Consider the following 24839-nt stretch of genomic DNA (forward strand, 5'->3'; position numbering starts at 1 on the left):
AACATAATCGGGGCGGACCGGGATTCAAACCGACAAGCATAGGTTTCTGCCGTGCCCCCGTTAGAAGTGTTGTTTGTGTTCTTTTCTTAATTTATCATTGTCTTGCCACGGTCATGCCTGATATATAGGTTTATTTAAACTAGCTTGTTTAAAGAGGCTATCATAAAGTATTATTGTGTTAAAACATTTGAGTCAAATTTGCAATGTTTATCGAAATCACTGTGTATGACATTGGTAAAAAACCGAATTGATCAGTATCACTCTAAAATATCTTGCTTTTGGTTTTAAATATGTACTTTAAATAGCAGTTTTGGATGGAATGCACGTAATGTAATGTTTAGCAAAGCTGTTTTACAAAGTTTTGTAAAGATGATGCAAAGATGGCAAATAATCGGCTTACATTCCACAGAGTTGACAGTAAAAGCGGTCAGACGTCTGACTGACTGACTGACTGACTGATATAGAAGATTTAACGTGCGCTTTCCGACTATAGCATATTTTGCACACGGGCCTGGCCAGACCATTTAGGGTATTCCGAAAAGGGTGAAAGTGGTGTGTGCAAAAAAGAGGGGGCTTTAAGGGGTTGCTTAATTATATGGAATTTTTGGAATTTTTAAATTTGGAATAAATGCCGAGGTGGGTGGAGGAGGGAACTAAGGGAGCCGGGTAAGGTGGGTGTTTGTATGTTTATTGGATTTTGGATTGGTAGATTAATTAGTTTTTAGATGCGCTTAATTAGGTCTGTTTTGATTGGGAATACGCCTAGGGCCTTGAAGTTTTCTAGTTTATTTTGAGGGTTTAGTATTTCATCTAGAGTAGGAACCTTATTTAGATTGAGGGTGGTTTGTAGTGTGGTTCTGTGTGTTTTGTAGTGGGTGCAGTGGATGAGTGCGTGTTCTGTGGTTTCGGGTTGTTTGCAGTGGGGGCAGTTGCCTGTGGTGTGCCTTTTAAGTTTTTTTAGGTGGTTATTTAGGTTCGTTTGTCCTGTTTGGAGTTTTGTAATTAATCTGTCAATTTTTTTGGAGGGGTGTAGGATTTGCGGTTTGGCTAGTGGTTTTCTGAGCACTTTTTTGATTTGGCTATTTGAGTTTTGATATTGATTATGCCATTTTTTGGTTATTTTTTGTTTGTTTACACTTTTAATTTCTGATTTTGAGATGGCTAGGTTTAGGCTTATTTCTGGTATTTTGAGAGATAATTTAGCTGCTTTATCGGCGCTTTCGTTTCCGTAAATTCCTAGGTGGGCGGGGATCCACAAGAAGGTTATTTGTTTGCCTGCTTTTGTTAGGTCGTTGGAGCTTTTAAGTATTTGGTTTATTAATTTAGGTCGTTTTTTGGTATTTTTGTTTTGGAGGGCTTGTAGTCCACTAAGGGAGTCGGTGAGAATTAGGATTTTATTGTTGTTTTTAGATTGTTGGTTATGCAGGGCTGAGGCCATGCACATAAGTTCGGCATTGAATATAGATTGGTTGTTAGGGAGTCGGTAAGATTGTGTGGATATAACTGGTTGTGTGGTATGGACTACGAAGCCTGTGTGTTTGGAGATCGGGTCTGAAGATCCGTCAGTGTATATGTGACACCAATTTGGCCAATTTTCGTGTATGTATGCGAGTGTGGTGGTTTTAGCTATGTTTGGGTCGGTTTGTTTATTTATTTGGTTTGCTAGCGTTGTGTCTATTTTGGGTATTTTGAGTTTAGGGGTGAAGATGTTTGATTTTTTGCAGTTTTGTTTAAGATTTTGAGTTTGGTGTTCATTGAGGTAGTTAGTTATTTTGGGGGATATTGAGGTGAGTAAGGGGTGTTTGCGAGCTAGAGCTTGGTTTCTTGGGCTAATGTTTTGGTTAATTAAGTTTTGGATGAGAGGGTTTGTTTGGGACGCGGCCCAGACATTAAGGCTTAGATGTTCCCTGCGAATTTCCCCTGTAAGTGCCTGAAGTGAAGTGTAGGAGGTGCCATGTTGGGTGCGTGTAATTAGTTTAAGGGCTTGGTATTGTATTGAGTCAAGTTTTTTTAGATAGAGAGTTGTTTAGGGTATTGTATATGGCGCAGCCGTAGTCTAGTTTGGATCTAATTAGTACTGTATAGAGAGAGGAGGGTATCTTTGGAGGCTCCCCAGTTAGAGCCTGTGAGACATCTTAGGGTGTAAAGGTCTTTGCTGCATCTAGTGTTTAGGTTTTGGACGTGAGCCTCCCAGGTGAGGTGTTGATCGAAAATGAGTTCTAAGAATTTGGTTTGTTTTTGGAATTTGATTGTTTGGTTGTTTAGCTGGAGGATTGGGAAGGCAGGTTTCATGTTTTTATGTTTGAATACTACTCCTGTTGTTTGATCTGAGTTAAGGGAGAAGCCCCATTTGTCTGCCCATTGTTGTATTTTATTTAGAGATTTTTGGATTAAGTTTTCTGCCATTTTAATGCTTTTAGTGCGGATCCATAGGACTCCGTCATCCGCGAATTTTGAAGTGTTTAGTTTAGGGGATAAGTCCTCGAATAGATCGTTTATCATTATATTGAAGAGGGCTGGGCTGAGGATGCAACTTGGTCGCTATTATATACACAGTAATCAGCTAATGGGTGAGAAAACATGCTGAAACCAAAGTCCTTCCAGGGTCATTTGACCTCACAGCATGACGACCGATCACTGTTTGGATTAGTACGATGATAGCCCCGTCTTGAAGCGCGAATGGCTACCCAATCGACGGCTGTGCACCAGAACATTAAGGAACCGCCTGAGAGCAGAAGAAATTGCGTCCAGGAGAGTCACCAAATGCCTCCTACTGGCAGATCACCCTTAGTGGTTCCTTTTTGGCATGGTGTTTAGCTCCATGGGGTTTAAATCTGAGAGCCTGGTCGGAATAAAGGCAGGTTCCTGCCTCATTTCCATCATGAGTCCAGATCTGAATCTGCTGGAGCACATGTTGGACATTCTTGGTCGTCGTAGGCAGGCACTGGAACCTCTAGTGCAGAATCTGCTTGAATTGGAGGCTGCACTGCATCGTCGGTTGGATGGAGGCAAGAGGGATGTGACGTCCTCCGATACTCAACCTTTGACCAACGGGGTCATCTCGGGAGTCAAAAGTCACTTGAGAATCGTCACGTGAACTCTGCCGCGCAATACTTAAAAGGAATATTGTTTTGGGGTGAAAACATCCCCGATGGTTGTGCAATAAATATCGTGAATAAACTGTCACCTCAGCTTTCAGTAAGGTGGTTTCGTATTGTCAGGGTGTCATTTTTAAGATCACCTTGGTTTATCTTGGCTCATTTTATTTTAATTTCATTCGAGCACTTGTTTCATTAATCATTAAAAACATTGTCATAGCGACTGATTTATGACTAACGTTGTCTGAAGTACAATTGACTCCAAGAGCAAATTACCCTGTAGCCATGTCTCCATAACTTAATTGTCATTACGTTTTAGGCACTAATCCCCGTTGTTAATCCTCACCAACATTTCATTGTCTATTGACTGACAGCCAAACTGGATGTCCGCTCATCCAGCGTTCCGGAACAGTGATGTCGATTTTCTCCTTTATTCCCCCAAGAGCTAACTCCCCGTCAACATGCGCGTTGACAACATTATGGAGGGCCTTAAGCGTTATCCATGTGTATAGTTTCCACTAATATTCTATGTATATATGTGTGATACCGTACATGTAATTGTTTTGTAATGCAAGGGGTGACAATATATCTTTAACAAGAAAGCACATATAGCTTCGATAAATTCGTTTATTTGTCTTTGGCACTGGATACAATTGTAAATTAAATCTGGTAACACGCCACATTTCGAGAACAATTGCATCCACAAACTGAAGGGGAATCTCTCCCGAAAACATTTACATTGTCACTTAAAATCAGCTCATGACTCGAATTCCCCGTTAAAAGAACACTTTCGAGAGCCATAATTGGCATTTTTAAACGGTTTGTCATTCACAATGCACACTAACCATTAATTGTGTTTCTTATGCTAAGGTGCATGGATATGTTTATTTTGTTTCACTGATATGATGAAACGTATGATCTGAAGCAATTTCTTTGAGGAAATAGCTGTTGTTTTCTTTTTCATTTTTTCTGACAGAGACATTTCTTAGCCTTTTCACACGGATTTGTTAAAACCAAATGCAGTCTACCTTCGCCAACAAACGAACATGAGTGCTTGTTGGAATTGACGCCAATCCATATTCCATTTGCTGAAAGAGACCGAAAGAGACCCACAGGAACCACTGAAGAAAAGAAACAACAAATTGATTACAAAATGAATACCTTAATCTTGTAACATTCCTCTCACCAGCGACTGATGCATATTACAGTGCATATATTTCTTCATACCTTTTTATATGTTTCACAAACTATCTTTAACAAAGTAAAATCCTTATATCTGCAGGTAACTAGGCAGAGTATAGCTCGTTTACACAGACACTAGTTAGCAAGCGCATTCATGCGAACATTAAATTACGTATTCCTCGATAACGCATGGTGCAGATATGTCGACTCGACCTTTCTTCTCTTGGTCAAGCATCGATAAGTACATGTGTATGACGACACGACCTTTCTTCTCTTGGTCAAGCATCGATAAGTACATATGTATGTCGAAACGACCTTTCTTCTCTTGGTCAAGCATCGGTAAATATTCCATTCCCAACAAGCGCATGTTTAACGGTCTTCCAAAGTGTGATTAAAATCAATTTTGTTCGGCAATTTACAGAAGTTACCATCTTACCAGCCTCTTCACCTGTCCAGAATACCATGGACAAGATTTAAATGTTTACCCTATTCCCTTGGCAACAGACATGATGTTTAACACACTCATTTGACTCTTCCGAGACTCGTTCCTTACTCCAAACTACGCGTTGTAAACCCTATCGGCACTGGGCAGATACCATTGTGTCCAACCCACAACATCAGAGAAATGGTTAACGTTATACTGAGTATTGCGGGATATATAACTTCTTGGATTATTAGTCTGGGGCACATTCACTTGAATAGATCCAAGAAACGCTTTCCTCTCTTGTTTCAAGGCAAACTCCCAATAGTTAATTCCCCATATCGAGGCCTGATAGAAACGTGATCACTAAAAACAAGGCTGTCTTGGTTTTATAATGTGAAACATCAAAACAATTAGATATATTATATTTGTCACAAAGTGAGTGAGTACTGTTTACGCCGCTGTTAGCAATATTACTATTCCAGCAATATCACGGCGGAGTGAGTGAGTGAGTGAGTGAGTTGGGTTTAACGCCGCTTTTAACAGTATTCCATTTATATCACGGCGTGTCAGCTTAATGTGGGAGGAAAGCCCCAAGTGATGCAGGTCTCAGACGTTTACCACTTCGGTGAAACCCACGAGCACGGGTATGGTGCTGACAAACCTAGAAACATAATCGGGGCGAACCGGGATTCGAACCCACAATCATAGGTTTCTGGCGTGCCCAAGGGACGCAACTGCACAGCAAATCGCGGCGCCTTAGACGACTGGGCCACCCGTGCCCCCCTATCACGGCGGAAATGGGCTTCAGTATAATACAGTATATACCCGGTCCTTCGCCGTTACAAGTAAACGCTTTACCCACTAGGCTACCACACCGAAAGTGAAATGACAACACTCATGACGCAATAAAACGATACAGCTTTTTACATTACAGTTTTCTAAACAAGATTAATAACAATGTGGGTTCTGCTTGCTTGATTACCATTTTTCAACAGCCACTTTGCAATTAATTGTTGTTCCAAATGGGCGAGGTCACCCCCTGTGGATTTACAGAATCTTCTGCACTTGAACCATGAATTGTGGGAAGGCTCATATAGTAAACACAGTCGTAGTGGTGCGTCGAATTTATATCCGACCCGATGTTCTTCGTTGTCAAGACACCGTTCTATATGTGGAAGGGAAAGATGCAATCAGTATTTCTTTCTGGTAACTTCGTGTGTATTGTGGTAACTTAAATACACAGTCATATAGATGAATTATTTTTCAATTCTTTAAAGAGAAGAAACATGCCATGTTCAGTCACAGCAGACACGCTAAGCAGCTTAATAAATATCAACAGTTGATAATATGTGTCGTTTGAAGCATCTAACTGGGTCACGTTTTAGTGACTTTAAAAGTCGAAATCGAGTTTCACGAGACCAGGACATCCGAAATGTCCAATAATAAGAGTTTGCGCTCCGGCTTGTTTTTATTCTTTGTTTCAGGGCAACGTATTTCATCTTAGGTTACCCTGATATAAGGTTGTCAAGCTAAAGATACCAGTGGCAGTACGGGGACCCTGATATAAGGTTATCAAGCTAAATAAACAGCGGGGAGTACGGGGGCCCTGATATAAGGTTGCCAAGCTAAATATACCACGGGGAGTACGGGGGCCCTGATATAAAATTGTCTAGCTAAATAAAGAGCGGGGAGTACGGGGACCCTGATATAAGGTTGTCAAGCTAAACAAACAGCGGGCAGTACGAGGACCCTGATATAAGGTTGTCAAGCTAAATAAACAGCGGGGCATACGGGGGCCCTGATATAAGGTTGCCAAGCTAAATAAACAACGGGGAGTAAGGGGGCCCTGATATAAGTTTGCCAAGCTAAATAAACAACGGGGAGTAAGGGGGCCCTGATATAAGGTTGCCAAGCTAAATAAACAACGGGGAGTAAGGGGGCCCTGATATAAGGTTGCCAAGCTAAATATACCACGGGGAGTACGGGGGCCCTGATATAAAATTGTTTAGCTAAATAAAGAGCGGGGAGTACGGGGACCCTGATATAAGGTTGCCAAGCAAAACAAACAACGGGAAGTAAGGGGGCCCTGATATAAGGTTGTCAAAGCTTAGAATACAGCGGGTAGCACGGGGTCCTGTCGCAATTCGGAGTGCAGACTGGTGTACCATGGGCGTGCCAGAAAACTTAGATTGGTTTGAATCCTAGAAGACCCCTGATGATAGTTACTCTCGCTTGTTTTCACAATTACAGTTTTCATAGGTTTTCACCACTTTGGTTAAGATCTGAGACCTGCAACACTTCGGACTCAACCCACATCAAGCGGACACGAACATGATATTGTAAGAGTTGCTGGAATACTGTAACACAGCGTGTTATAAGGTTAAAAATGCATCTAAAAAACATTAGGAAATGGTAACCGTTAAAGCTGCAATGAGGAGCTGCATTAGATATAGTTTGTGACAGAACTTTTAGTTTGAAAGGAATCAGTAGATAAAAGACATTTCACATTTATCACAAGTGTATTCTGGACATTTCATAATTATCATTGGATTGGTTCCTGGCTATCGTCCATTAGTTAATGAAACAAATAGCGAGTTTCAAGGTATATTTCATTTGGAGCTTACGGGTGCGTGTCACAAAATCAATAGAGAGATGAGCTAATATGGCACGTAGGCTTCTGTATTTTTCCGATTACGACACACATGAGTTCATGGTCAGATCTAACTTTTAACGAATCAAGATGAGGTATTGTGACATGTGACAAGGACAGGCCAGGCACGAACACTATAAAATGATACCTTCAACATTAGGAGAGGAGGGCGCGGTTTGCAATCGATCGAGTCGAATCTCGATCGTTCTAAGTTTTCCTCATTTAGTGACGTGTCTGGCCGGTCTTATCCTGTTCTGTATTGATAGATGGGCTGAGAGTAAGTGAAACTATGTGAGTATAAACTGGTGTTGCGTTTCTTTATTATGCGTGTGTGAATGCTGATAGGGACAACTTGGAGTAAGTGTCGTTAGACCAATCACTCCTTGACGGAGCCGAGCCACGGCGGACAAGGCGAGTGGCCATGTCTTGGCGTAACTGACCACGAGGACCAGAGACGGCAATACATTTAGTAACTGTATTGGGGTCGCTCTGGACGCCCGAAAGCAGTTAGGACAAGAGTAAAACGCCTCACTGCACACACTCACAATCTTTCGGCACATTGTTTGCGGGTGAAGGTACATCGCAGAGTAGTAATTAAAATGATAAAATCATTAGTTTTGCAAGTCGTAAGTCAAAACCCTCTATAATGTTACCTCTAGTCATGTATTGCGGCTTTGCGTGATTTTCCGTCAGCCCTTGGATGGAACGTCCCACTGGTCGTTTCGCTTTCAAGTGCATTACGTTCCTCTGCAACCCCCTTTTAGCCAACTGCTGCCTTTTCGCTTCCGCCAACCGTTTTCGATTTTGAATATTTATGAGTTCCCGGTTTCTTTGTTTTCTTTTGGCTCTTGCCATGTCCAGTTTTCTAAGCTTACTTGTATCAGATGTTCCATCTACATTTTTCTTTTCCCGTTTGGTCTGTTTATTGTTGCCATTTCCTTGTCGAGTGTTTGTCTCCTGATTGAGCGGGGTTGTTGAAACATTGTGAGTTTTAGGTAATCCAAATGCCATTCTCTGAAACGGAGAATATGGTTTGCAATATTAGATAATTACAAAATCAACATCCAACAGCTGAAACACGTCTTATTATGGAGTGAAGAATTTATCCTCCGGGAAGGAGTTAAAATCAGAGAGACACTTGGTCATGGCACGCGAAGAGTAAGGCTGTTCCTATACATTAGCATAAATGAAACATATTGTCAGTAACTTGGAACTTCTTCTTTGAAAACTGGGCGTGTATCATCCACACTTAATGAGCGATTTAGCACATAGACAGAATGGCGTAACCAATCCTCGTCTTGCGAAGCGTGTTGATCGAGTTAAAATATATACAAACTTCCATCTTTTTATCGCCAATATCATTAAGATAAAGTTTCAGTCGAGTGGGTCTAAATAAAAATATATACTGAACCGCAAAAGAAACGTCACCATGGATAGATATTTGAGAAATCTTATTTGTCCAACAGTAAACATACTTTGAGACATATCTAAAAGATGGAACTTGGCAAAACTGATCATCAAGGTTGAAATTAAAGTGTCAAGTGTTCTTAAAGTGAAACTCAACCTAGACTGTGAGAAAATGCCATCGCAAGACAGTATCTCGTGTGTCCGCCATGTGCATTGATGACTGCCATGCAAACGTCGATACGTGGAATGGATCAGGCTGTTGATGAAGGCCAAAGGCACTTGAGCCCACACTCTGAGGAACGCCTGACGCAGTTCAGCTGCAGTTGTCGGCCTTGGTCGGGCGTCCTTTAGCCGTCTTTGAATCTCGTCCACTGGTGCTCAATGGGATTTAAATCGGGATTGAGGGCAGGCCACTGCATGGTTCTGATGCTCTCGCGGTGTGGGCAGTGTGGGCACGGGCGTTATCATGCTGAAACTCGTGGTTGCGGCAACGTGCCAAATGAGGTATTGCGTGTGGTCTCAAGATTTGATCAATGAACCGAGTTGCTGTGACACCATTGTCTCTCCCTGGACCGATGTTCTGGAAGACCACAGGGCCGGCCCTCTGTGCAAAACCAATTCCACCCCACACCATGATGCTCGTACCACCCCACGAGTCTCTTTCAACAACACAAGCATCCGAATAACGTTCTCCACGGCGTCGCCAGACTCTTTCTCTCTGCCATCTGCTGTTGAAATACAGTAACGGCTCTCGTCTGAGAAGAGGACTCTTCTCCACTGCTGTAGGCGCCAATACCGGTGCTGTGTTGCCCACTGAAGACGGTCCCGGCGATGACGTGGTGTCAGAATGGGTCCTCGGTGTGGCCTGTGACAGTGGAGGTGTCTGCTCGTCAATCGTCGACGCACGGCGTCCGCACTAATGTGTCGCTGGTGTGTTCCCATGGTCTGTCGAGCAGTTTCCGCAGCAGTAACAAAGCGATCTTGAAGATGATGTCGCACAATATGACAATCCTGACGTCGGGTTGTGATCCTTGGTCTTCCTCTACGTGGTCGGTCATCTGTAGCGTTGGTATTCTGGTACCGTTGCTGGAGCCTGTATATGGTCCTTACGTGGACTTGAAATGCATTGGTTACTTGCCGGGCGGTTTGTCCAGCTTGCAATCGTCCAAGGGCTTGGTGTCGCTGATTTCTTGTTAATCTTGGTAGCAATTCAATAACGAATGAATGTTATCCGATTTGGGTGGATTTTTATAGGGCAAGAAATGGGATAACGCATGTGGATTTCAATTTGCACGGAACCCACGTGCATCGGGTTACCATGGCCGTTGCCGTGATGGGTTTGGCGATCGGTTTTATTGTCATCTGCCTTTTTATCATCGAATTATATTAGGGAATGTTAAATTGCAAAAATTACCCAGATATTTAAATGACAACTTTTCATGCAATGTTACTTGGGGTGACATTTCTTTTGTGGTTCAGTATATATTTTGTTGTAAAAAATTATTAAATATGTTTCTTGTCAAAACAACATGTTTTCGCCTGGCATGTATATTTTCTGTGAAGACATAAGGCTTAATTGCAGAACCCTTTCCATATACAGAAGAAATCAATTGTACGATTCATTCTTTATCATATTTTTCAAGGTCCAAGACACTGCAAATTCCAATTATATTAATAATTGAATGTGATTCCAATTTACCTTTGCAGTAAATACTCTCTAAACATTTGACCCTTTTATGACAGCTATTGTTTGTACAGTATTCATATAACATTTGATATAGGATTCCTGATAACTTTTGTTCTTTGCAAAATAAGCTAAATGGGAAGTTATTTACGTAAAATAATAACGTGAACAGATTCAATTTGTCTACAGTTTTCAAAACCCCAGATTTCACAACTATAAAACTGGTTTTACCAAATCATCGAAAAGAAATAGTTGTCATTTTATTATAAATTAAATTTCCTATCAATCTCAACTGAAAACTGAGTAAACAAGAGAGATTAATTATCTTTGCTTTAAAGTCACATCACGAGCCCGCTAATTTGGACTGTTTTCTTTCTTGCTATGTATAATAACTAAGTGTATCTATATTTCATTTCTTGATAATTTTGTTCCTCTTTTGTTTTGTTAGTATCAACTGTTAGATTCTATGGTGTATTAGACCATTAAATCTGATCGCCAACTCGCCAGCAAATATGATCATGTCTTTTCCGTTAGCCAATATCAAAGACAATGGAGAAATTTGGACGATTTCTCGGAGATGGAGAAGGCAACGTTTGGCAATATGTTCATCTTTTCTACGAGAAAGATTAATATGTGTGTAAGAAAGAAGCAGAGTTGATGGGACTATCATGTTTTGAAAACATTGGATGAGAATCAATGGCTTGAAAGTTTTAGGATGTCTCTTTTTTCATGTCATCTGCCCATAATTGGAGCCACATTTGCGCAGTTCATCAGATGTTAGAGAAGCCACTTGTACTTCTTGTACAGTGGAGTATCGAACTATCGGTAACTAGACTGGAATAGCCAGGTCAGGAGTGTTTATCTGCGTCCATGATGTCTGCGAAGCCATATATGACAGGATGTTCAATGAATTTGTCAGATTTCCACGTGGTGAAGCCTTGATGGATATAAAGACATGCCGACCTTTCCGAACTATGCAGGAGCGACAGATGCTACACATGGCTGCACTGGCTGGCCTGGCCGAGTGCATGAGGCAAGAGTGTTTGCTAACTCAACTTTGAAGACTATGGCCGACAATGGAAGTCTCCTGCCAACGTCACCAGTTGGTAACATAAACTGGGCTGGACAATGCTCTTATGGCGACCCAGCCTCTCTATTGTCTTCCTGGCTGCCGAAACCACTCACATTTAAAGGACAGCTTACAGCAGAAAAGGTGTATTTTAACTATCATCTGAGGAGTTGCCGTACGAGATTGAGAACACATTCGGATGGGGACGGAGGCGCATCCTCTCGAGACTTGAGGTTTATGTCAAGTTCGCGTCAACCCTTGGGGCAGCAGCTGTCTCACTACACAACCTCTTAGAAAACAGAGATCAGTCCTACCCACCAGACTGGCATACTGCAGTCCAGGATGTACACACAGTCCAACCAGGAACCACAGACGACGTGGTTATCCTACATGCAAGTGGTACCAACATCAGAGGTGTATTTATCATTCAGTCTTGCATGGACCGCAATTAGACAATTAGATTTAAATATAATCTGAAATGACATGTTGTAATTTGACAACAACTATGTTACCATGAATAAATCCAATGTTGCTGTATCTGTTTATACAGCTCCAGGTAGTTTATCTGCACATAAAACCCCTCTAGGGTAAACTTACCAGGGGATACATGGATGCATGTAAACAGGGCTCAACATTTTACAAATGATATATATTGACTTGGAAACTGCATGTTTAATGTTCACAACGTCAATATGACAACATTAACATAGTGTACAACATTGATGCTTGATATTCTCATCCATATTGAGCTGACGTTCATTATCATACCGTCATTTCGATCTCAGTCGTGTCCTTCAGATCTGAAAACTCATTTCAACCCACTCACATCACTAATGGGAACATGATAAGATGAAAAAGATTGTCTGTGCTTACCATTTTGAAGGTTATCTTGATATCCAACCATGGATAAATGGTCATGATAAATAATTGAGCAAACTAAAGTTTAATCATGCAAAGGTTTTAGTTTAGGGGAAGTAAAAGTATTAAAAAGTCAACAGAAGCGCGATTGACGACAGACTGCGGCACCTGGCCATATATAACGATTATCGGACAGTTCGGCTGGACACAAACTGATGTCTCCCTTGTAGCACACTATGTGTCAGACAAGGACTTCGACCACTCTGTGCAGATGCATATCAATACATAAAGAACATTGGGTAGATGATTCAATAATGTCACGCAAGTCAAAGTTGGGTTTCACTGTATTTAGAAACAGACGATGGATCCTAAACTTTTTAACAATAATTATGATTAATTTAAACTTTGCCAGACCAATATTTTGGCAGATTTGCATGTTATTGTTAATCTTTATTAAGTTAATTTTCAAAAAAGATAGGATAAATTATAAAAATATGATAATGATTTTAGTCCTGAATATTGCCATGAATATTTGAATTCAGATCAGAACAAACAGGGAGGGTCACCCAAAAATGTGAGAGTCTCTAGGGGAGGCTTATGACAAAATGGACAATAAAATATCAAGTGCTTTGCATTTTCTTTCAGGGATGGTAGTGTCAAAAATGAATGAGAACATACCTGTAATACATGACCGGCCCCTTTAATGTAATATACCGGGTAAATAGATTTTAGTTAATTGTTTAGGTTGTGCTTTCAGTTGAATTTCTTATCACTGTCTATGTTGGACTACCAATTAACGGTAGATATTAAACATCCATAATAACTTAGATAAATACTTTTTCAGTCTCATCCTAATTTGTCAAAATTTTTATTTCAATATAGCTTCCAATAATGAATTTGGTGAGAATATCTATTGTCTGAAATCCCAGTGTACTTTCTTTTGTATTTGGTGTGCTATTGTAGCTTAGTGGGTAAAACGTTCTCTGAAACCCGGGTTTGATTCACCACATGGGTACAATGTGTGAAGCCCATGGCTGAAATATTGCTAACAAGCTGCATGAAACTCACTCGCTCATTATGTTGAGATCACTTACATGACCTGTGTGATTGAAAGTTTTGATTATTATGAATAGTTCTGTTTTATGTATAAGAACCTCTTGTCTTGTTTACCCTTCCTTATATTTTGATGTAATGCAAACATTCAAGCAAAATTCAGGTGAACCTTGTGGTATTGTTTGTATTGTATTGTATTAGAAGACCGGATACATTTTTGTATTTTCTGAACACTTTTTTTGTTTGTAATGGCTTATTTACAAGTTAAAAGAGGTACCTGGATTTCACAATCTGACACCAGCTATATTTAAGAAGATCTTGCCGACACAATTCAGACAAGGGACTCGCCGAATAGATTCACCTCAGAAAGTGAAGATTCTGAATGAATAATGCAACATCAGTGTGACTGTAGGTGGTTTTATTATGACACTAATCAAGTTTGAATGAATTTATGCCACAGCACTGTGACTATTGCCAGGTTGTGTACACCGACGCTGACTATGCAAATCTGAATGACTTTTGTGGTTAACTGCAGAAACATAATTGACTTTAGATATTCTTCTTCCATGAAATGGAGATTTGACTAATTTGTTTATTTAGAAAATGGCATTGAAGCGTCTGTTCTGTAAGGTCTTGCAAACACCACTGGTTACTTTATGCTAGTTCCTCTTCTTGCTTGATCAAATTTCAATTTGTGATATGTACCAATGAAATGTCATATAATCAATAAATATGATTTTGTTCAAAAAACATTATTTGTTTTGCTTCATTAGCATAAAGAAATATAATACTGAACAAATATAAAACATACTAATGCCCTGAATGTTTTCCTACTATAAATACAGCTCACTTAACAAAAGTTGTAGTTCCACGTTAGTAGACAAATGACATTGATATTTTTTTCTGTACATTATTTAGGTGTTTTCTATGGATGCCATTAGTCTTATGCACCAATTTGGGACAATTGTATTCTGTTTCATATTCCCATGAAACTACACTGTCCAGATATAACAAGTACTGATACCGTTCCAAACTAAATCTTTTAATCTCACCAGGGCCAAATGCCAAAGCACATAGCCAATGACTTTCCATTTTTGGAGTGAGAATGCTGTTTTGCCACTTTTAGCAATATTGCAACAATATCATGGTGGGTGACACCAGCAATAAGCTTCACACATTTGTACCCATGTCGCGAATCGAACTTGTGAACAATGTATGCCCACAGATCAAAGTTTTGGGAGGATATTTACAACTACTATCTGATATGCACAGGCTAACATTAATAACCAGAAACATGTCATGAAGAAAATTTGCATCCGGATGCTTTCCGGAAACCTTCCAGATACCTTCAGCAACTTTAAATTTCTTGGTATTTTCCAGATAATTTTTTTATGTGTTTCACACTTAAGTCAACAAAATGCAACCCCCAAATTTTGACATTTATTTTGGAAGGTTCCCGGAAGGTTTCCGGAAGGTTTCCGGAAAGTATCCGGGCCGGATCCAAAATGGGAAGGTATCCGGAAGGTTTCCGGAAGACGGAAACCTACACATTGTTTGCTGTGTTAAATACCATGCATGTCCAAAACTTATGCCAAGAATTGCAAACAGGATGTTAGTCATTAAAAGTTAGTTACAAACATTAATTGTTATTTTAATTATTCGCAATTTTAAGATCAAAGGTCGTTTCACATACTCAACGACATATGCAATATTATTTATGAAGTATTAATAGAAACGGCCACAGCTTTAAGTTTGCCCTTGATTGGTGATGCGGCTGACCGCTTCTTGACCTATTCTTATAGCTCCTACGTGAGGTGAGGTGAAATGGGGTTTAACGTCGCGTCCAAGATTATTGCGCTTGTATAGGGACTTGCATGCACGTGTGTGTGTGTGTGTGTGTGTGTGTGTATGTGGCTGCTTGTACTAGTTCAGAAAGATGCCGATTTATAGTGCAAGCCCACTGAGATACCATGCCGCAGTGTAACTTGAATACCCCACTCAGACACAATATACTGACTCCGAGCAGACCAGTCATTGTTCTAGCCCCTTAATTTCGATCATCAGGCATTGTAACAACAAGTACCATCTTTTAACGTCTTAGGTCGGGGATAGAACACCGCTCTACCACTAGACCACCGAGAGGGCCCATAGCTGCTACGTACCAGCAAGATACATTATATAGTAGATAAACACTGCAACTAAGTCTACATATCAGCCAACGATAAACATTTGTCGGGAACCGTTGCGCCGGTAGTGTTAGGCCTCTCCCCCAAATAGGATTGTTTTGGAAGCCGATTACGAAGATTTAAACTTCTACAAACAATATGATTTTTTTCTCTTTGATTGATCGGTATAAATTTCTTTCGCTATTCTTGTCCCTTACGGTAAAATTGGACGCGCAACACGACTCGCTGTTAAGAAAGATCCAATTTGTGCGACATCTCAAACGGTGCAAAATTGTCAGAAAGGTGAGCTTACCGATGGCCACAGGTCGACTGTTGTGACGACGTATCCTGTTCCAGGTGTGTCGGCATGCTCCTCATCAGTAAGGCTTCCTAAGAAGATGCAATGTTGACTTTGGAGGCCAAAATAAACTCTCTTGCAATATTTGTGGATCTTACAACTGTGTACACACTCTATTAAATCGAGATTGGTAAAGTCAACGGAAATACCCGAAATATTCAAAGATATTTGAGGAAACTGTCTGTATTGGCAAGCATTACCATGTGTTGCCACAATACAGGTGAGTGCAGAAATGAAAGCAAGCAATGTTTGGCCCATCTCCAGTGATTAACGGTTAAGTTTCCAAACACCTGGCAGTTACAAGTCCAGTTTCAATGCTGGCTCAATACATCTAAGCTAAAGCCTCAACTGTATCAGGCCTGTTATTTATGTGACCTTTGAGAAAGCTTAATGTATTATGTATGTTAATGATTGGCAGCATATAGATACTCCAGCAAAGGAAACCATAAAATAGTATATTTTAGTTTTGAAGTGTTGTGGGGGTGGAATGTGGGTTGTTGTATTGTAATATGAAAGTTGTATGACATACAGAAGTCAGTATCACAGGGTGAGAGTTTGTCACTCATCTTGTTTTGTTCCAGTTTAACGCTAGCAGTCGAAGAAAGGGGGACACCTTTCACGGGTGGTAACTCTGGATGAAACTAGTTCCGTCATCCCAGGACAATGAAAAAAACTGTTTTCTATTTTTACTCCAGTGAAAATACTGGTTTTAATATTTATTACAGTGAAATATGACTTTTGATGAAAGTAGGCTAAAAGACTTTTGTTCTATAATTCCAACTGAAACTTGTTTTCAGACAGTGGCCTAACTACCATATAGGGCAAAAGACAATTGCCTTCACATAGTGTCGAGGCATCACGTTTTTCAGGATCTGCCTTGTCTGTACAATGTTATTTCGTTCCGAAATATAGTCAGATGTCCCACACCGAGACAGTGATACAAAGCAATGTATGAATGCAGTTTGCAGGACACCTTCCTCCAGTTTGGTAAGTAATGTGCACGAACTTCTTCCTCAGTAATGTTTTTTTACGTTTTTCAGTCGCCCTCTAAATAAAGTAAACTGTCTCATATTCGGGAAAAGACCCGCAGTGGGAACTATTTCCCAAAAAATACTCGTATAATGTCTTTGCAAATCTAGAATGTTTCCTGAACACTTCCAAAAGACCTCAGCTATCACATGACTTTCGGTATCTGACTATTATTTTGACAATGATGACAGAAACCTGAGAGAAAGACTGGTGTATCGTATAGATATAATATTGCATGCATATATTTGTTTATTTTGTTACGGATTTAGCGTGTGTCTGTGTGCGTGTGCGTGCGTACATTTACATCAGCAGAATTACTCAGGCAATCAAAGCAGAAACGTTTACTTTCGACAATAGGGGCAACACTTTATATTCTTGGTTTCCTGCACAAAGCTTAAAATATCATAAAATGAACACAATTATGCATAAAATGTTCATTTTACTGACTGAAAACTATTGTCATGAATGTTTCTAGACTGAAGAACGTGGTGTGTATTAAACGTTGAAAAAACATATACTGATAAATCTATAATCAATCTACTCATTTATTAAATGCGGTAAAGTGTGCTCTATTGTGTTCCTGTGCACAACTATATTGTTCATCTAAAAGATGGTATAAGTTAGGCAGTTTTGATAAGACAAGATAAAATATTACTCCATATTTTATTGCTGAATTTGAATCCTTACAATTGCTCGTAAAAAGAATTACACATTATGAAAAAAGATAAAAAGTGACCCGCGCAGTAATCATAGAATGGGATCAATTATTATGTTTAAAAACGTATACATATGGAATATGGAATATATATACTATGTATCATTTTATACACATGTGAATGTATATGGTAGTGATGCCACCAAAGGGTTGACTATAGTATCCATGCAGGAAATGATGGGGGTTATAAAATGCATGACCATATCGGACCATATTGGAAACCCTTGCACAAATCCAAACGGGGCCTCGAAGGGCTACCCATTTAGGACCCACATTAAGCTCAGTCGGGGCCTTGTGTAAAGGTAGGCGGGGATGTTGCTGATTACTTGTGATGATGAATATATCAGTGTTTACTATTGATGATATATACTGAGTCAAATTAAAAACTTCACATTTTTAAAAGTAATCCCATATATGATATACAACGGACAAATGTATCAGCGAAGGTAAGTTTTAATCATTTCTGTCCAAAGAAGGATTTTAATTAACGGTGGTAACCATAATTTGTTCAAAGCACCTACGGTATTCGGTAATAACATCAATAGTTTAAATCATATGTCCCAAGCACGAGAATCTGATGGCACACAAGTTCAGTAGCGTGTATGGCCATCATGTGCGTTGACAGCAGCCACTCAACGCCTCCGCATGGACCTTGTGATGCTTGTGAACACATGATTGGGAAGACGACGCCATTGTTTCTGCAAAATGGTGCCAAGATCTTGCAAATTCTTTGGTTGGTTCTGGAGAGTGCGCAGACTTCTGCCAAGAGCATCCCAGACGTGTTCGATGGGATTGAGGTCGGGAGACCTTGACGGCCAGTCCACGACGTTGACTCCCGCATTCTGAAGGAAATTCCTTGTCAAAATTGCTTCTGGCATTGTCGTGTTGGAAGATCAAACCGGGTCCATGTGCTTCCATAAGAGGCAGAAGTTCTGGTGCCAGTACCTGGTCGCAGTAAGCAGCAGCGTTGAGGTTGCCACGGATGACAAGAAGCTTGGAACGTGCTTTGCCACAGAAAGCACCCCACTCCATGACACTTCCGCCTCGAAATCTGTCAGCTTCCTGTACACAACACTGGGCGTAACGTTCATGACGGCGCCTCCACACCCTCGCCCTACCATCAGCAAATCGAAGATTAAATTGGGATTCATCACTGAAGACGACTTGATTCCAATTCCTCTGAGTCCATCGTAAGTGTCGCTATGCCCACTATTGACGTTGACGTCTGTGTAATTGACTCAGAATCGGCCAGCAGTATGGCCGTCGTGCTTGAAGGAGAGCAGCTCTAAGGCGGTTCCGAAAAGTTTGCGCACTCAGTCACCCCTAAACTGTTCATTTCTGATTAATGTAGCCGTCAAAAATCGGTTACGGAGGTGACGTAAGACAATCTGACGATCCTCTGCATGTGACGTCACACGTGGTTGACCTGGCCGAGGGAGATCAGCGGTGGTACCCGTTTGATGTAGACGCGTCTGTAAATCATAAACAGTCCGTCGACTACAACCCATCGTCCTTGCGACTTCAGCTACGGACGTTCCCGTCTGCAAAATGCCGATGGCACGTTCACGTTGCACATTTGAAAGACGTGGCATGACAAATGGCCGTAAAGACTTTTGTTTTCTTGTGTTTTTCTTTTTTTGTATATGACTGCTAACAAGTATGGCCAGTGACCAGTTGCACGTGAAAAAACACTTTTGCAACTATAGTGCTGTGCACATGATTTTGATGGATTCACCTGCACAAAAACGGGTGTTATCTGAAGACAATACGTGGCCATTACGGTTTAAATACACAATGATAACTGGTCAAATGTTAAAATTTTAGGATTGTGAAGTTTTTAATTTGGTTCAGTTTATATTATACACACACGCGCGCGCACGTACACATACAAACACACACAGAGAGACACACCCACACAAATATATACATGGCCCACAATTTATTACCACAATATCTAGTGCGCACTTGATTCATGTTCTTACCAAGATGTCGTTTTACTTCCACTATCTATTCATGCTAAAGTAGCATATATTTTCAGCTTGCTTCGTAAATGTCAAGGATATCACTGAAATATAATACTCGAGATAACAAATGTGAAAGCTTAAGAAGTGTGAGCATGCTCGTGGAGAGATGTAAGCTATCACTTACTATTGATTGGTGAGTGTACTTGGTTGACTTTGTTTCTTTTAAGTATCTAAAATGTTAGATGAATTTTCCAGGAACGTAGACAATATCGTTAATGTTGGACGGACGCGACATTGTCGACGTAAACCATGATAATCATACCACACACGACATTGTCGACGTACCTGGACAATCATAACACATGATCTCTCGTAAACGTGCTCGGCGTGACGATCTATCGCTGTAACTACTGGGCTACCGCCCCGGCCTTAGAGAAACCATGCTAATTAGCGGAGCTTTACCAAAACTAAAAAGCAAAAAAGAAGCCGGTTCAGCAATATTTATATCAGGTCGATCAGCCAAGTCGGTACACTTTACGGTTTGTGGCTGACCACGGTGTCTGCTACATATGACGGTGGAAGTCGCCCAGAAGTTACAAACGTATCATAGTGGCACTATTGGAATTGGTTCTGTCTTGTTTGTCCCGCTTTCTGTTGTGTCTGATGTAGCCCTCGAGGGCACAGAGAGAAACTGCTATCACACTGCAAACACCAGCAGTCACATAAAACAACAGGTCGTAGTCACCTGTCAGATCTCTGAAGGAACCTGTAAAGGGACAATACACATCTTTCTAACAACAGACGTACATTGCCAGTTTGTAATAAAACATAATTTAACATAATTTCTGCCTACACCTTTGTATGTCATTTTACATATTTATGTTCCATTTGTAAAAACATGGACTAGGACAGAAATCTCTGTCCCTGTACGGTGAAAATGGTCAATAAAAGTTGTGTTTGAGACATTTATAGTTATTGCATGCATACGACATAAATGTAATGCGTAGCTATATATGACATTATGTGTTGTGCTTACTCACCTCCTATTGGTCCACACACAATGTCAGCGATTCCACCTATTCCGAATGCATACGCCAATGCCGCAGAGTAGGAAGCTCGGCCAGTAATCTCAAGGACAGTCACGGGGAGTGCCACTGGTAAAATACCAAAGAAAATTCCCAGGAATGTTGCCAGTGTTACCATATAAGGATAGTCATTTACGTACACCAGTGCCAAGCTGAAACTACCACAAAACACAGCTGATACGGCTGTTGCTATGCACCCAGGTATGTGTGAAAATGAAATGATAAATCCCGCAATAAGATTCCCAGCAACATTTGCAATACTCATAGCAGAGAGTATGAATGATGAGCTCTGTAGGCTGTGGCCTCTAGATGTTCCAATGTCTACAATCAGAATATTTTCCCCTAAAATGAAAACCCAAAGGGGGAATGTACACATTAGATATAAGACGAAAGCTAGGTTCTTGAACAGATGAAGATGCAACGATTGAACAAAGGACACGTCGATCGTTTTTGCTGATGTGTGGAAGATTTTGTCAGAGAAAGATCTGATGATAAATCCAAGGACACAGAGATTGAAGACGATGGCACCCAGAAGCAGGAAGGCTCCTCTCCATCCATATATCTCAAGCATCCAAGCATTAAGCATTGGGGAAAAGAACCCCCCAAGCCCATTCCCAGCCGTGAGAAGGGAAACGCCCAGCCCTTTCCTGGTAGTAAGGACAGCATCAACAGTTATATACGAGGCAAGATGTGCGAAGCTCAGTCCAATTCCTGGAGAAAAAAAAAGCACAAGGAACGTCAAAATGGTATATTGCAATGTAGACTGTAGTGAACATATTTACAGTTCCTTACATTTTGAGAGAATGTACATTGTTTCATTTTTGGTTCAAGCTTTGTCTATGGTAACATACATGGCCGAATTGAGAATTGATATAATATATCCGAATCATTACTCACAAATGATTAATGTTTGATGCTTATAGTTTGTCACTGATTAGTTTGACGGAATACGACATATTAAACTGGCGGATGATGTATTTTGTAAACAGGTCTGGGTTCCTGAAATATATGAGTCGCTCCTGGTCAACAACAAAAGTGGAGAATGACTACATAGGCTTTCCGAATTCGACAAATAAAAGTTCCCAGGCCTTTCCCTAAAATTATTATTGGGACATTGTGGATACACCATGCCTTTTCTGAAAGTAATCAAATGTTACATTTGTGATTAGGCGCCTCCCTCTGAGAGTGTGGGTTCAAATCTCGGATCGGATGCATCCCCAAAAAGTACTGAACTCAACCAAAAACAGTACTAAAATTTATACTTTACTTTGGAGATTGATTCGGCCCATGCCACGCCGTATAAACGAAGTTTGGCTTATTGGAGGAGTATTACAATTATCATGTCATCTTTAACGTTCATTTGGTGTTTCTCTTCACAACACTTTCGTCTTTTTTGGTTGTTTGATTGGCATGTATCACCTAGTAACACCTAGTCGTTCTTATTCTTATGCATCAACATGTTCCCGAGGCAAGGGTGTTAACTGACAAGAGGCCAGTTTCCACCCTTGCCGAACTAGTGTGGAATTTCGGCTGTCCTAACGGGTCTATGCTGGGTCCAATTATAATTCACGTAATGAATTCGAAAACAACATGGCGACTGCCAACCGTTTGCAGGATTTGCAAAGCATGTGTACCCTCAACTGGGCGCCGACAGATACTCTTCAAATCCTTTTGTAATAAACGTGCACACGTGATTTGATGCACTTCGCGAGACCCTTTTTACTACAATATGGATCTTGATTATCGATCAGATCATCTTATTTGGCGCCGTCATTTTCTTTGAAGTAAATGCAAGCGATATCAGAGTTGAAATCTGATTAGTTCAGAGGAAGCACACAGAAGGGACATTACTCGAAATAGCCACTGGTGGCGCTGCGATCGAGCCACGAAATTCCAGGATAGTTCGGCAAGGGTGGAAACGGGACTTTTCCCTTTTTGTTTTTCTGTTATCATCTGTTATTTGATATTCCCTATGTCTTTTGGAGGGTAAATTCAGCCACTTCATCAACTGATTGTTTGTTGCCATGTGATGTGATGAGTAGGGTGCTATTTAGTTTATGGATTTGACCGCAATATTGACCTGCCACAAATCCGATCGAGAAAATGATAATATCCATGTTTGGGGCAAAAGATCCACCAATGCATCCTGTTAGTGTTATTGCCCCTCCCAATATGATGGCATTTCCGGGTTTAATCTTCTGAACAATTGGACTGGTAACAAAAGCTGAAAATAATTAAACATGTAAGATTAGAAAAACTGTGAATATATATATATATATATATACATACAAACGTACATACATACATACATACATACATACATACATACATACATATATATATATTACTAGTGGCTTGCTGTACCAATGGATAACATTCTTCAAAACTTTAAATTCTTCAAAAACTAATGTATATACACATTGTAAGCTAGTAATGTCTTATTTCGCCCGTATGACAGTTGTTGATTTATGTTTAGGAGATAAGCTTCTATTTAAATATGTCAATGTCCTAGAATGTGGCAAGCTTGCACGTTATTTAGCATGGCATGAAACAAAACTCTCGCCATCAGTTTGTCATGGTCCTTTACTATATTCAACACGACAAGAATATCACGGCGTCGATCAACTTACACCCAGTTAATACGATACCAACACACAATGACAACATCAGTGAAGTCACAGCCCTGCTGGTCTGAAATATTTCCTGTATTGGTACAAAAAGAACGCCCAAGCCAAGAGCGAATCCAAGAGACAGGAAGTTGACGAGGAAACACGTGATCAGCACCACCACCTTGGTTCCAGTATCTACTACTGTTGGACTTGATCTTTAAAAGTAAAAATCAAGCTGTCGAACAATGGTTATGTGTTAAGTTCCTAGAATAAGCACATGCTAGGTTAACCCAGAACACGGTACGTACCGAACGAAATTAGGCAAATCCGCGGAAAATAAGGGGTATTGAAAATACCACACTTTACAATCGATACCTATCAATGATAATGTAGTATGTAATTTCAACATGTTTAATTTGTTTCCAGTCATATGAGGATTAACTTCGGCCAATGATGACAATGTTGTTAAATATGTTGTTAAGGTTTATATAGCCCTGAAGGCATGTTTAACAAGAGGCACTTGTATTATTTTATTGGAGTGTTCAAAAAGTGGATATTTGCATCATAGTTATTCCTTATTCATTCACTATGAATAGATAAAGGTCATCTGGAGTAAGTCATTTGACAGTATGTTTGGAATCAACTATGTCATATACTTATGATTAAGAGAAAGGAGTTCCACAAGGTACCATACAGAAATTCATAGTTTATCGAAAGAAAAAAAATGACTCTAAAATGTGGATTCTTTAAATTTAAATCTTGCCGTAAAAATATATGCTCTATTGCAGCTTATCCTTTAGGAAATAGATGTTTGTTCACAGTTTTAAATTTTCCACAAAAAAAAACAACAACAAAACAAATTGCATTCACACCTACCGTGAAATATAAACAACATATCGATCCAGAACTTTATGCAGCTGAACTCCAATTGAGGTAGTTCAGGGAGCCAAGTTCTTGTGTAACATCTATACCCATCACCTAACGTTTTTGCAGCACATGAAATGTAACACAAAGTGTGTCCATGCACAAGTAAAAATATTCAACGAACTTATCTGTCTTGGATTCATCTGTTGGACTTCTGTCAGACTCATTCATTCTTGAGACGTCTTCCATTGCAGTAGTCGTGTGTCCTGAAACTACAACTCATTAAGTTTGGCTCCTGGAGATGATTGACAACTATCAGTTATTGTCAAGCTGAGTCTGGGATGAGGATATTGCACCCAAACATTGATATGGTGTACCATGTAACAACATTTGGATTTTAAGTTACCAAAGAGAGACAAATTATTTTAAAAAGTATATTTTATGACGCATTAAGCTTTTCGCTTTCATTTACGAATGTAATTCTTTTATATGATATTAATCTTTATCAATTAAACTTACAGAGATGGTAATAAACTTCGAACATAATCAACTTTTCAAACAAATTTGGTATTGAGTTTTGTGTGAAATGTCACATGCCCCTTCTCATAGAAGGGCATTGGCACGT

At 40.1% G+C, this 24839-nt stretch overlaps 1 protein-coding gene across 1 annotated transcript; it reads right to left on the minus strand.

Moving 5' to 3' along the window:
• Window positions 1-20249: 20249 nt before the first annotated feature.
• On the minus strand, window positions 20250-24463 carry LOC139449972 (monocarboxylate transporter 12-like). The gene is made up of 5 exons (XM_071231586.1): window positions 24399-24463; window positions 23372-23565; window positions 22822-22965; window positions 20697-21452; window positions 20250-20422 (listed from the first exon to the last, which is right to left on the minus strand). The coding sequence occupies exons 1-5, from the start codon at window positions 24461-24463 to the stop codon at window positions 20250-20252; spliced, it is 1332 nt and encodes a 443-aa protein (XP_071087687.1).
• Window positions 24464-24839: the final 376 nt, after the last annotated feature.

This window comes from Haliotis cracherodii, unplaced genomic scaffold, assembly GCF_022045235.1.
Source record: "Haliotis cracherodii isolate W230 unplaced genomic scaffold, xgHalCrac1.p SCAF_8, whole genome shotgun sequence".
NCBI classification, from domain to species: domain Eukaryota; kingdom Metazoa; phylum Mollusca; class Gastropoda; order Lepetellida; family Haliotidae; genus Haliotis; species Haliotis cracherodii.

What these genes read in the sequence shown, in the direction of transcription:
- LOC139449972 (XM_071231586.1), bottom strand. Translation starts at nt 24,463, where the DNA reads ATGGAAGACGTCTCAAGAATGAATGAGTCTGACAGAAGTCCAACAGAT. An exon ending in TGGTATCGTATTAACTGGGT is followed by an intron (nt 22,966 to 23,371) that starts GTAAGTTGATCG and finishes AATTATTTTCAG; the next exon opens with CTTTTGTTACCAGTCCAATT. An exon ending in TGTGTGTGGACCAATAGGAG is followed by an intron (nt 20,423 to 20,696) that starts GTGAGTAAGCAC and finishes GTCCCTTTACAG; the next exon opens with GTTCCTTCAGAGATCTGACA.